Source organism: Hypomesus nipponensis, chromosome 13 (assembly GCF_054491055.1).
Source record: "Hypomesus nipponensis isolate SF chromosome 13, ASM5449105v1, whole genome shotgun sequence".
Lineage (NCBI taxonomy): Eukaryota > Metazoa > Chordata > Actinopteri > Osmeriformes > Osmeridae > Hypomesus > Hypomesus nipponensis.
In genome coordinates, this window is record NC_140373.1 from 12,144,149 (window position 1) to 12,156,643 (window position 12,495).

The window sequence follows — 12,495 nt, forward strand, 5'->3', positions numbered from 1 at the left end:
AGTTTTTCGTCATCCTACGCCGGAGCTTGGGGAGGCATCTCCACAAAACTGATACACTATTCATAATCAGATGCTCTACATTAATTTACTTAACTGGTGAAGGCCGCCCAATTTATGGTGAGTACAGAAAAAATCCATGTTTAAAAAGGCTAAAACTGTATTCGCCAAATGTTGCAGAACTGTGTTGACGTTTCGACTTGATATACATCTACATGGTTGATCTAGCAAGCTAACGTCAGCTAGCGAGGTAACAAGCTAGCCTAACATTGCTAGCGTTTAGCTTCAGTGGGTAGTTGTGTTGATGTGTCAAATTATCACCCCATATAATACTAGGCTGTGATCCAGTTTCTGTGGTGCTAGCATGACTACGTGGAATGTATATTATAAGATGAACACCTATATTAACACCTATTAGTTCCTTTAAGATGAAGACTCACCAATCAACACACCTATGTCTACAAAATGTTCTTTACTTGGAAAATATCTCTTATCATGTCTCCTGTTCAACGGTTTCCCCAGAAGTGACTGTGTGTAGCCACCAGCCTACACCCTTAATCTCAAAGGGATGGAGCCCCACAATTTATCCTGCGCCATCTGCTTGGACTGGTTCAAAGTCCCTGTCACCCTCCCATGCGGTCACACCTTCTGTCACGACTGCATCACGGCCCACTGGGACGCCAAGAGCCGCTCCAACATCGGACCCCAGTGCCCCGTCTGCCTCGAGGAGTTCGCCACCCGGCCCGTCCTCAAACGCAACGTGTCGCTCTCTCTCCTGGGCGAGGCCACGGCGAGCGCCGCCTGTGCCCTCGGCAGGGACCCGTCGGCCGCGTTGACGAGGGGCGACAGCGCCCGGGACACGCCCCCGGTGTGGTGCGAGCGCCACAGGAAGCCCCTGGTGTACTTCTGCAAGCAGGACAACATATGTGTGTGCTACGAGTGTGCCCTCAACGAGTGCAAGAACCACAGACAGGTGCTGGTCGAGGTGGAGAGGGAGGAACGAGAGGTAGGCTTGCCTTCCAACTGCGGTCCCGGATTTGTCTTGTGTCTGTCTGTCTGTCTGTCTATCCATCCATCTATCCATCTATCCATCCATTCATCTGTTTGTGTGCTTCCACAGAGGCTTTTGAGAAGGAAGAGTGTGGACATGGGGAAACGCATGGAGGAGACCGAGAGGAGCATTGCCGAGCTGACGGAGAACATTGAAAAAGCCAAGGTAGAAATGAACCCATTTCCTGTTGCTCAATCTTACCTCCCCTGTCATACCTCCTGTCATCACATAACAGTAAAGCCAGTTAAAAATATATTTGATTGAGACATCCCTAAGGCTGATTCATTCCAAACTGATGGCAGATTCATTCCAAACTGATGGTTGAATCATTCCAAACTGATGGTTGATTCATTCCAAACTGATGGCTGTGTTGACATGACTTCCCGCTCTGACGGTGGTCCACGCTCTTCCTCTGCGCCCTGTGTAAAGGTGACCCTGGACCAGACCTCCCACTGGGTGGAAGCCAAGTTCAGCCTGCTGCTGAAAGTGCTGCAGGAGAAGCGGGACTCCACCGAGGGGTTCCTGCAGCGGGAGAAGGAGAGGACCCTGGGCCAGGCGGAGGCCAGGCTGGCCTCCCTGAGAGAGAGAGCCCAGGAGCTCAGGGAGAGACAGGGTCAGATAGCAGCTCTGCGTGACCTCCCTGACCCACAGCTAATACAGGTTCAGAATTCACCCTGCTGCTTACCAACACTCAGCCAGATCATAATCCTAATGTAGCCATTGAACAGAGATTTATGTCTAAAGCGACAAACAACCGGTGGAGATTTGAGTTGAGCCAGCCTGTTCTTTATCTGCTGTCAAACGCCCCACAACTTTACCAGCAACAGTACACTTGCTATCCCCCTATAATCATCATAGTGTAGCCATACCTCCAATGGCTTTGAGAATGGGAAAAGGGTTTTGCTAACTGCTTGTAGCAACAAGCCAAGATATTACCCAAGCTATAAAGCATAACAAAATGCCAACCATATATATCTTAGAAACGACCAATCCCAAAGAGAGCTGATGTCTTTTGACCTTTGACCGTGCGTCTGTGTCCAGGACTCTCAGCTGGTGGAGGTTCCTCGCCAGCAGGACGTTCCTGTGGATTTGACCTGCAACCTCCAGGAGAGGCTGAACGGCGTCACGGACGTGCTGTCGCGCATCTCCAAGCTGGTGTCTGAAGATCTGGAGAAGGCCGTGTGCGCGGCAGTGGGCCAGGACAAGCAGGGTGAGCTGGTCTTACGTGACGGTACATCTGATGCCTTTAGCAGGTCGTTTTTTATCCAAAGCGACATGCAGATGTATGAAAGTAATCTCTTTCTCTCTTGTTGGGCATCCTTTTCTGTTTCTCTGTCTTAAACCTCCCATCCCTCTCTCTCTCTCTCTGTCTCTCTCTGTTTCTCTCTCTCTTTCTCTTGTTGAACCCTTTTCTACCTCTCTGTCCTAAACCTCCCTCCCTCAGGTTCCCCCCAGGATAAGCGTCCGGTGCTGGCAGTGGTTCCAAGCCCTGCTGCCCCCTGTTATCCAGGAGGGAAACATGGCCTCAACGCATGTACGTTCTGTCTTCACCAAATGTCACCCCACATGGGCCACCTGGAAACTGCAACCATATAAACATTTCAAATGACTTCCTCAAATGAACTGTGACTCATTTGCCGTTCTTTCATATTCGGTGAATCTCCTCATCCTCTCTTCTCCCCCCAGACCGCTGCTCCCTGACCTTTGACCCCCGCACTGCCAACGCTCACCTGCTCCTGTCCCAGGAGAACCGCCGGGCGGAGCACCTGACGTCGGGGCCGCGTCCCGTCCCCGCCCACGAGGCGCGCTTCGACCACACCTGGCAGGTGCTGTGTTTCCAGGGCTTCACCCACGGACAGCACTACTGGGAGCTGGAGGTGTCCAAGCCCTGGGCCTACCTGGGGGTGAGTCCAACCCAAGCACCAAATCACTTTTTATCTTTTTGTCTTTTTCCTATAAGCAATGTTCCACAGATGTACAGTACATTTAATCCCATTGTCAATTAATTTTTATTTGTTATATAGTCCATTTTATAAGCAGTGTCAGAGGGTTTCACAGATCTGGTTATTTGGTCATTTGAGTAAAAACACATAACGGAAATCGGTGATCACACAGTGTGGTAACCCCTGGCAGTGACATCATCAACCAGGACGGACAGAAACCTGATGTCATCCCGGCTCCCACCCTTCCCTCTAATCCCCTCTCCCCTCACACGTCTCCCCTCCCCCCCCCCCCTCCTCAGGTCACCTACGAGGGAATCCCCCGCAAGGAGAAAGGCAAGCGGTGCATGGTGGGCATGAACGAGCTGTCCTGGAGCCTGCAGCTGGACGAGCGCCAGCTGAACGCGTGGCACGGCGGGCGGCGCGAGGCCGTGGCCGGCCACTCCCAGCAGCACCAGCGCGTGGGCATGCTGCTGGACTACGAGGCGGGCACGCTCACCTACTACGGCGACGGCCAGATCAGGCTGCACGCCTTCCACTGCGCTTTCACCCAGGAGCTGTTCCCCGCCTGCTGGATAGGGGAGGGAGTCAGCATCACGCTCTGCTCCCCCTAGCCCACCAACAGCACCCACACGCCACGGGACACGAGGGGAAAGGGAACTGAGGGCAAAAGCTTCACTCGATGACTGTACAGGAAGTGATGTGGAGAACTGACTTTTTGGCTGATCAAAGTAGAGGACGCCCTGAAGATTCACCCATCTACTGTGTCCTTCACCTGCCTCTGTTCCTAACCTTTAACTATCTGGGGATAGTGGATGAATTAGGTCTGACTCTGTATCAGAGGGTAGGGTAGGGTTGGGTTAACTTCTAGGTCTATGCTGAGTAGCTTCAGTGTAGTGTTGTCTAAGAGGCCAAGCCTTGTCCTGGCCAGCAAAAAGAGAGACACTTCCTGTCTTTCTCTCGGACCTGACTTTGTCACCACTTACCAATCGTCTTCTCAGAACTGTAACCGGGGAGGAAACGGGATAGTTTTATCTGGAGGGTGTAGGTTTATAGGTGGTGTCACCTTTTACTTAGCTGGATCAGCCTTCATTTTGCTTCGAGCCATTCAGTTTTCAGACAGTCGGGTGGTTTTAGTGGGTGCCGAAACCCATGTAGAAAAAAAAGCAAGTTATAAGTATGGGGTCCCACCCCATGTACAGATGTTAGATTGTCATCCTTCTTCAATCTAGTCCGCATAGACGTGTTACCTTTGTGCGGTAAAAGGGACACCGGCCGATAGAACACGTATTTGAACCAATCACAAAAGTAGTCATAATAGTCCGCCAAGCAAAAAAAGAAGTCTGTAATTTTATTGCGGCTCCCAAACACATATTCTAATGCAAAAGTTTATGAACCTGCTGGATGCCCGAAAGTGTGTGCTCTAGCACCGACTCAGACAGCGACGGTGGCCCCCTACGAGGCAGCGATAGCGTCATAGCTCGGTAGCTCAGGTACATTTGGGATTTCACTCGATAACAACTGCTTGAAAGATTAGTTCGTTACTAATGTTCCTACTGGCCTCTTCGAGACACATTGACTTGACTAGTGATTACCAAGAACAGCTGTGAACCGGGAATGTTCTGGTAAACACGACTCTGCACAGCGGACGATCCCCAGGGATAAACTGATTTGCACAGGTTCTCCGGAAGCACAGATCGGCAGTACTGTAGCAGAGAGAAGGGATAAGCACATTTAAAGTCGGATGACTTTTCACTGAGAGCCTTCTTGGCACTGGGACCGAAGATTATGTGAACATCTGTACTGTGCTGGGAATACAGATGGGATTTACTAATACACAATGTAACTCATGTGAACGCGTAGCACAAGGTCCTTTTAATAAAAGTTTCATGCATAGGCTACTGTTACGTTCACTAGTGACACCATGCTTAAATGCTTATTGTCAATAATGCATTTCCAGAGTTTGCACTTTGAAAACTTGCGACATGGTACTTATGTACGGACGTGTAAATCATTTGTCCCGCATTTCTATTGGCTCAAAATGTCCTTGGATGAAGATTGTAATATTATCACAGTAGGGCCTACTGGTTGACAGCCTAGTCAGTTTTACAGTATCCATTGTATCTTAATCATAATATCCATACAATCTAGTACGACACCATTATTATATAACTGACAAACATACTGTAATTTAAGACTAATAAATAACATAACACTTCCCATCACACAAGATCAGTTTAATAAAATCCAATCCAATGCATACTGTGTTAAGTTCACAACTGATACCATGCTTTTAGTTAGTTCAATGATACATTTGACCATTCATAATAATAAAATACTAAATAACTTAGAAGGGAGAGAGTGAAATAAATAAATAGCCATATATTACGAATAACTATTATTTTACACACAGCGATGACAGAGAAAACTGGGTTCTGATGCATGGTGTTCTGAAAGTGCAACAAATTCGCACCCGATTTGTGCCACAAACACAGAAAGACGGCTGTACAGAGAGAGGCCTGACTACTAAGGTGCTCCGAATAGATTTTGAGAGATTGACCTCAAACGTGCGCCAGTAAAGAACAAAGAAACAGAAGCACTGCTGTCGTTCCATGTGACTACCAGCCAGGTTCCAGACTGTTCCCAGGGAGTCCGGAACGCAGCGTGCGCGTGTTCTAGAATGCTCATGGAGAGGGCAGTGGCAGGCCAGGATGTGACATCGCTGGGATCTATACTCTCACACACGATAATCCCCGGGTAAAAGCAGGGCGTCACCCCTGGCCTGGATGCCCCAGAGGGGAGCTTTAATGTGGGATCAGGGATGCACCGCTGGACATCAGACACAACACCGGCTATTCTGCTTTGGCATCATTCATTACTACCCAATATCAGCACTGCCCCCCCCCCCCCCCCCATGCTCTAATCCAGCTCTAACATACCTTTCTAGTAGTTAGGTTAGTCACGTGCTGAGATGAACCCTGTTTTCCCAGGAGGTCTAGTCTGCCTGCACACAGCTATTCTCTTTCTCACTTTGAAGATGAATAGACAAAAGCATGTGCACTCGAGACATAAATTAGAAAAATAAAACACTGAACATTTAGCTCGACCTGGAAAGAGTAGCAAAGTAATTACTTCATTCTGTCCAGTTCAATAGATCAGCAGTCATATGAAATCAATGTTAAGCTTTTTTTTTTCCTTCTTTCTTTTTTTTTCTTCTCTCTTCCATATCTACATTGACTTTGCATCTGCCGCCTAGGGCAGCAATCGGTCAGTTTTAGCCAAGTCGTTAGTATCTGGATTATCGACTGAGTCACATTCCCTACCTCGAATATTCTCACAACCTGACAACTTTGGCTCAAACGACATTCACGTCATCCCGTCTGAGAGAGACGCAAAGGCTGTGTGTTTCAGTTGGCGTCAGGCTTGTCTGTATTGTAGCTGAGGGGAGGGTGGAGCGTGGCTGAAGACAGTAAGAACCATCAGGAGGAATATGAGAAGGAGTGTAAAAAGAGGGGACGAGGAGAGGATGAGGGCAAGGAGAGGATGACGATGAGAGGATGAGGACGAGGATGGGGAGAGGCAGGGAGGTATAGGAGACGACAAAAGAGACAGAATGAGCAGGTCTACCGTCACCCAGGCGAGAAGACGACAAAGGGAAGGAGGGATTATAGGATGGACTCCCAGCAATGGGGGGAGGAGGGGTGGGGGGGTTTGAGAAACTGCAACACTACTGGGTCTTCTTGTCCTCTGGAGGAGAGTAGGGAGGGGGCTTGTCCTGGAAAAGGGAGTTCAATATGAAATACAAGTTACATCCAGGGAAATGCAAGTTACATCCAGGGAAATACAAGTTACATCCAGGGAAATACAAGTTACATCCAGTGAAATACAAGTTACATCCAGGGAAATACAAGTTACATCCAGTGAAATACAAGTTACATCCAGGGAAATACAAGGCCCCTTTGATTTGGTTTCAGAGCTATGGTTAAAGTCCCCCATGTGCACTGGGCAGACTAAATAGTGAAAGCATGCATCGTTCTTGCTGAACCCCATCCACCACTGCTTCTCTGCTACTTCCTGAGAAGCATCTATTGGCTGTCATGTACCCTGCTCTTCTCTCATTGGGCAGGTTGCTGACTATCCCTGTCCTGTGTTCTTGATATTTAAAACAAACCGTAACCAGAGGTGTTGTTAGACATAAAACTCTACTGCGGCACAGGCCCCTATTCATCCCTGATTTTCTTTCAAGCTTGCTGCACACAATGAACTACTAGGCTATAGAAACTCCCCTTGCTTAACCCACTATACAACACTTCAGGGACGCAGGTTTGATATCAGCTTTGGCAGGGGCATTAATAGTTAGTGCCAACGCGCACTTTTTTTTCACATATATTTGAGCGCAATTACTGTTTTTTGAGCTTCATGTAATATTATTTTTTAAGTTTTCGTTAAATTAAGATGATCGGTAGGCCTATCATTTAGAAACTGTCTTAAGTTTTGTAATGTTTTCTTAGCTTACCTCAATTCTGACTTGTGTGCCGAGTCCTGCACCTGGACTTCTGTGTGCGTGCTGCAGTGGCTATTTGGCAAGCTCAGAAGAGCGTGCTGACATGGAATTCTGCGTGCATCGGTTTGTGTTTTCGCTTACTCACTTTTACAAGCGTTGATTGGGATGCTGCGTTAATTTTTTCCGGGATTATCTATCTAAATGAATGCACTGACTAATAAAGTCAATTGTTAAAACTCAAACTCTAGATTTCAATGGGGCACAGCAGATTTATACTGGGGCACGTGCCCCAGTGAGAAGGTTCTAACGACGCCCCTGACTGGAACCATGGTGACGGGTAGGAAAAAGGCCTACCTGTGGTAGGTAGACATGGGTTGGAGGAAGCGCGGCACAGCTAGCGCTGGCTGCTGCCTCTGCTGCTTTGGCCTCAGCTGGGGGGGAGGTGGAGGAGGGGGGAGGGAGGGAGGGCGGGAGAGATGGAGAATAGGAGGAAGGGGAGAGAGTAAACGGCGGGTGAATGGGAAGGGGGAGACAGAAACCGAGGAGAAGGAGAGAGCGAGGAGGAGGAAGACGAGCATTCATTAATACATACTACGTCATCCAACCATTAAAGCCATATGGTTGTGTGTGTGTGTGTGGGGGGGGCTCACCTGCGGGTGTGGAGGGCAGGTCTGGCTGCAGGGGGGGCTGCTGTCCCAGGGGGGCAGAGTAGGGGGGTGGGGGCATGTAGGCAGCGGGGCCTTCAAACGCTGGGGGGCTGGGGTAGAATGCACCTGCGGAACACGGAACAGTCACCATCCCTTCAGGTGTTCACTGTCATCTGAAGCAATGGACAGCTCAGGCGTGTGTGTGTGTGTGTGGGGGGTGCAGCCGATAGCTCCACCACAGAGCTCCACCCATTCCCATGAGTGTACTGGTGTGGTTTTTTCCTGACAAAGGTGGACAGAGAATCCAGACAAAAGCAGATACTGATACTGTCATAACAAACGCACTCGTAAAATCAATCGGTTTGACCTCAGAGTGTATAAACCTATCTCCAGTCGACACTCCCTCTCTCTCCCACTCTGTCTCATTGTCTCCCACCCTGCAGGGGAAACGACAGAGGCCCTGTCCCTGTGGGGCTGACCTACCTGCAGGAGGGGGGTTGGGGTAGGAGTACCCAGGGGGAGGCCCGGCGGGGTACATCCCGTTGGTAGGGGGAGGGGGGTAGGCGTAGGCCCCGTTAGCCATGTAGGGGCAGCCCCCGAAGCCCCCAGCCACCGGCTGCCCTCTGGAGGCTGGAAAGGTTTGGGAATGACACGGAGACAGTCAGCTCACTGGAGCACAGCGCCCCGTTTCAGCTGTTCAGTTCGATCGGGTAGGTCTGATTATTCATCTTCCACACGCGGTTTCCAATGAGGCTTCAGTTGTGAAATGAGTGTGTACATTTAATAGTAACCCCCCCCCCCCCCACTGTAAATGTGAAACCTGCATTCCTGTATAATGAATGTATAGCAGTAAATACACATACGGCCTATAGAAAACTGCCTAGAGGATGTGTTTGTCGACGGAAGTAGGGCTGTCTCTGTGTACCTTGCGCTGCGACCTGGAGCATGTACTGTCCAAACTCGATAGCGCCCCCCGCCGCGAAGACCAGCTTGAAGGAGGAAGAGCCCTCCCAGCCTCCTGGGATGGAGGGAGAGGTGGATGGAGGGAGGGAGAGGTGGAGGGAGGGAGGGAGAGGTGGAGGGAGGGAGGGAGGGAGGGAGGGAGAGGTGGAGGGAGGGAAGGAGGGAGAGGTGGAGGGAGGGAAGGAGGGAGAGGTGGAGGGAGGGAGGGAGGGAGGGAGAGGTGGAGGGAGGGAGAGGTGGAGGGAGGGAAGGAGGGAGAGGTGGAGGGAGGGAAGGAGGGAGAGGTGGAGGGAGGGAGGGAGAGGTGGAGGGAGGGAGAGGTGGAGGGAGGGAAGGAGGGAGAGGTGGAGGGAGGGAAGGAGGGAGAGGTGGAGGGAGGGAGGGAGAGGTGGAGGGAGGGAAGGAGAGGTGGAGGGAGGGAAGGAGGGAGAGGTGGAGGGAGGGAGAGGTGGAGGGAGGGAGGGAGAGGTGGGGGAAGGGAGGGAGAGGTGGAGGGAGGGAGGGAGAGGTGGAGGGAGGGAGGGAGAGGCGGATGGAGGGAGAGGTGGATGGAGGGAGGGAGGAAAGGAGGGGACAGAGGAGGGATGGAGGGACGGACAGACAGAGAGGAAAGCACATGTTGAAGATGAGTGTACACAGGCCCCTGGTACGGCATGTTTATGTTGAACTGCAAACACTCCTCAGACATGCAATCACACACCTCCGGGCTCAGCGCTGATGATGCCTTTGATGTAGTTGGCCCCCAGTACAGGCTGTTTGACCTCACATCCCTTCATCAGGTAGAAGGGCATCATGAAGGACTGCAGAGCGTCGCGACCCTTGGTCAGGAAAATCACCTGAGGAGAGACACACACACTCCAACTGTCAACATCCTTACACACACTCAAACTGTCAACATCCTTACACACACTCAAACTGTCAACTTCCTCACACACACACACACACACAGCAACTGTCAACATCCCCAGACACACACACACCAACTGTCAACATCCCCACACACACACACACCAACTGTCAACATCCCCACACTCGTGTCAACAACTGTCAACATGTCCAGCAGCACACACTTTAACTGTCAATCAACCTTCATTATGTGAATAGAAAAGATTGACTACTAATCTTAGCACTGAGCTAAGATTGGCCTGTTTCACCACTAAGCAAGAAGATTGCTGCCGGGACATTGTGTGTGTGTCTGGGTGTCTGGCCTCTGTCTTACCCTGTAGGGAGTCAGATATATGCTTCCCTTCTTGTTCTTCCTGAAGGCTTCAGGGAGGGAGTCTGCTTCACAGAAGACCAGCTCCACATTCTCAAAGCTCATCAAAACACTGGTCACACACACATGGGGTTTGCACAAACACACAGACAATTATTTGGGTGTTGGCATGCCACCGTCGAGTATTACTCCTAATTAGGCTAACGTTTCATAAACAGTGAGTAAATAGCAACCATGACATCATGGTCATTATGCAACTCTCCAGTTCATCAGTTAGTAAACCTCTCTTACTAGTAGCCAATAATAGGATTACAGGTCACACGCCACTGTCAGTCAGGTGGGTTACCTGCAATACTTAATAGGTTTACCAGGACAACGTTGAACTAGGTAACAGCAACATCACTTTGTCATACGAATGTTCGAGAAAGGGTTGGTTTTATTGGTGGCCTTGGCCCTAGCTACGCAGTATCACAAGGATTCTAGAACAGAGCTATAGCCTGCTGCTTGAGACACTGCGTTTGCTTACTTATACGATTGATTTCTGTGAACTGTATCGATGGCTAATTAAACGTTACCACAGCAAAAAAAGACGTGGAAAGATACCTTTCTTAACTGGCTGTGTTACTCTGCTGTTAACACAGTCATCGTTAGTCCAGTCCCAAGGCAGTTGTTGTCAACAGTCATCAAGTGATGGGCATTTTACGATCAAGTAAAATAGCTTCATAGCTAGCAAGTTTTGAAAAGACATGCACAGCCCATCTACTTGACAAATTGTACGGATAAGAACGCCACCCAAGAGTACAATAACACTCAAGTGGCCTAGTTTGCTAGCTAGCTATGTTTGGTCCAAACGTCACATCGCTAGCTTGCTGTGTGATGGCCACAGTGCGTGGCTAGTCCGTAGACTATCCCTAAAAGCTAGAGCTAACAACAACGACATCGTGATGAGCTACCTTTCACTGTTGTTGATGATGACACCTCCGGATTCAGAGTTGTTCTTATTCAAAGCCATCGCTGTGTACGGAAGAGCGAAACACTATGCCGCTGTCTAAAAACAAAACCGAAAAGAGGTGAATGTTGTCTGCCTGCACACGCAACTGTTGTGTTGATGCTGATGATGCACCTGCACTTCCTGCATGCGTTACGCCCACACGATGACGTCACCCTGGAAAAATCCTCTCAAGATTCTCTTTAATCTCATAATCCAAACCCCTTCAACATCAACATGTATCCCGAAGTGGAGAGTTGCAAAATATCACCGCGTGTGGCTGCGCGGAGTCTGAGTAAGAGCGGTTTAATATCTAAAATTGTCACGGGAAAACCCCTTAAACACCCCCACATGATTCAAACAAACCCAAAATGCTGATTACCCAACGTTTAGTTAGTATGTGACAAGACTGATCAAATGTGTCCACAAAAACTTCTGTTGTATTTCATTTGTAATATGGGGTTGAGGCTGTTGAACGATGCCGTTTTCCCACCCCCGCACATTTCCATTTGTCCATCTAGCTGTGCGAATGGCACTTTTTGCGGTCAAGGCACCCTATCCTTAAGTAGATATTCGTCTGTTTCTGAGAAACCCCTGTCTTTAGCATAGGCTACCAGTCTGCACTGCCCACACGGGGTTTGTCCCTGCCACGTACGATCGTAACCAATTCGGCTATAGAATCGGATGTAACCAACAGATTCATTTGTAACTAACTCCACAACGCCTTTCAGGCTATTAAGTTCACAATGAAATACAGTAGCCTACACATGTATCTTTACCAACCAAAAATTGTAGAGGTTTATAATCTTTAAAATGCAAGCCAATATAGTTCTCTTCTGGTGGTGTTCAGCCTCAGGCTGTGCTGCATGTATCAAGCACCACTTTTTACATAAAGGGATTACCGCCATATTTCCGGACCGTACCCATGCAAAGCACCCCATGGTCGATCACTGCAATGGGGTGCCGTGCTGCTGTGAATTTCTTTTTTTCTCCACATTGCTTTGGTCAGAGTAGTCCAGTCATGAACATTTTGTCAGAGGGGCTGGAGTGCTCTCAAGGTGGATAGGGTGGTGGATGTCACAAGAGTAGAGTAAAGCAGAGGAGAGGATCATTTAGTAGATTAGACTATGATGGAATGGAATAGAGGAAAGGACAGTCGAGTAACACTGGCACTTTATTGATCCCAGAA

The 12,495-nt window shown here is 49.3% G+C and overlaps 2 protein-coding genes across 3 annotated transcripts; one reads left to right on the top strand and one right to left on the bottom strand.

Annotated features, from left to right (window-relative positions):
* Nucleotides 1-4,887, top strand: trim65 (tripartite motif containing 65). The gene is made up of 8 exons (XM_084669691.1): nt 1-117; nt 520-1,003; nt 1,118-1,213; nt 1,478-1,708; nt 2,090-2,258; nt 2,493-2,582; nt 2,735-2,952; nt 3,291-4,887. The coding sequence occupies exons 2-8, from the start codon at nt 566-568 to the stop codon at nt 3,600-3,602; spliced, it is 1,554 nt and encodes a 517-aa protein (XP_084525817.1). The 5' UTR covers nt 1-117; nt 520-565; the 3' UTR covers nt 3,603-4,887.
* Nucleotides 2,822-11,537, bottom strand: wbp2 (WW domain binding protein 2). 2 transcript variants are annotated; one of them, XR_014729487.1, is made up of 9 exons: nt 11,272-11,537; nt 10,322-10,430; nt 9,803-9,938; nt 9,065-9,157; nt 8,623-8,769; nt 8,143-8,265; nt 7,847-7,923; nt 5,928-6,763; nt 2,822-2,946 (listed from the first exon to the last, which is right to left on the bottom strand). XR_014729487.1 is itself a non-coding variant. In XM_084669695.1 (8 exons), the coding sequence occupies exons 1-8, from the start codon at nt 11,328-11,330 to the stop codon at nt 6,716-6,718; spliced, it is 792 nt and encodes a 263-aa protein (XP_084525821.1). In that variant the 5' UTR covers nt 11,331-11,537; the 3' UTR covers nt 5,211-6,715. The 2 variants fall into 2 exon arrangements, 1 of the variants encoding a protein (XP_084525821.1); XM_084669695.1 differs by lacking the exon at nt 2,822-2,946 and having other exon boundaries at nt 5,211-6,763.
* Nucleotides 11,538-12,495: the final 958 nt, after the last annotated feature.

Coding starts and splice junctions, on each gene's coding strand:
- trim65 (XM_084669691.1), top strand. CDS start 566: ATGGAGCCCCACAATTTATCCTGCGCCATCTGCTTGGACTGGTTCAAA. Junction 1,709..2,089: donor CTGACCCACAGCTAATACAG/GTTCAGAATTCA, acceptor GTCTGTGTCCAG/GACTCTCAGCTGGTGGAGGT. Junction 2,583..2,734: donor GAAACATGGCCTCAACGCAT/GTACGTTCTGTC, acceptor TTCTCCCCCCAG/ACCGCTGCTCCCTGACCTTT.
- wbp2 (XM_084669695.1), bottom strand. CDS start 11,330: ATGGCTTTGAATAAGAACAACTCTGAATCCGGAGGTGTCATCATCAAC. Junction 9,939..10,321: donor TATATCTGACTCCCTACAGG/GTAAGACAGAGG, acceptor GTCTCTCCTCAG/GTGATTTTCCTGACCAAGGG. Junction 7,924..8,142: donor CCTGCCCTCCACACCCGCAG/GTGAGCCCCCCC, acceptor CCTCCCCCCCAG/CTGAGGCCAAAGCAGCAGAG.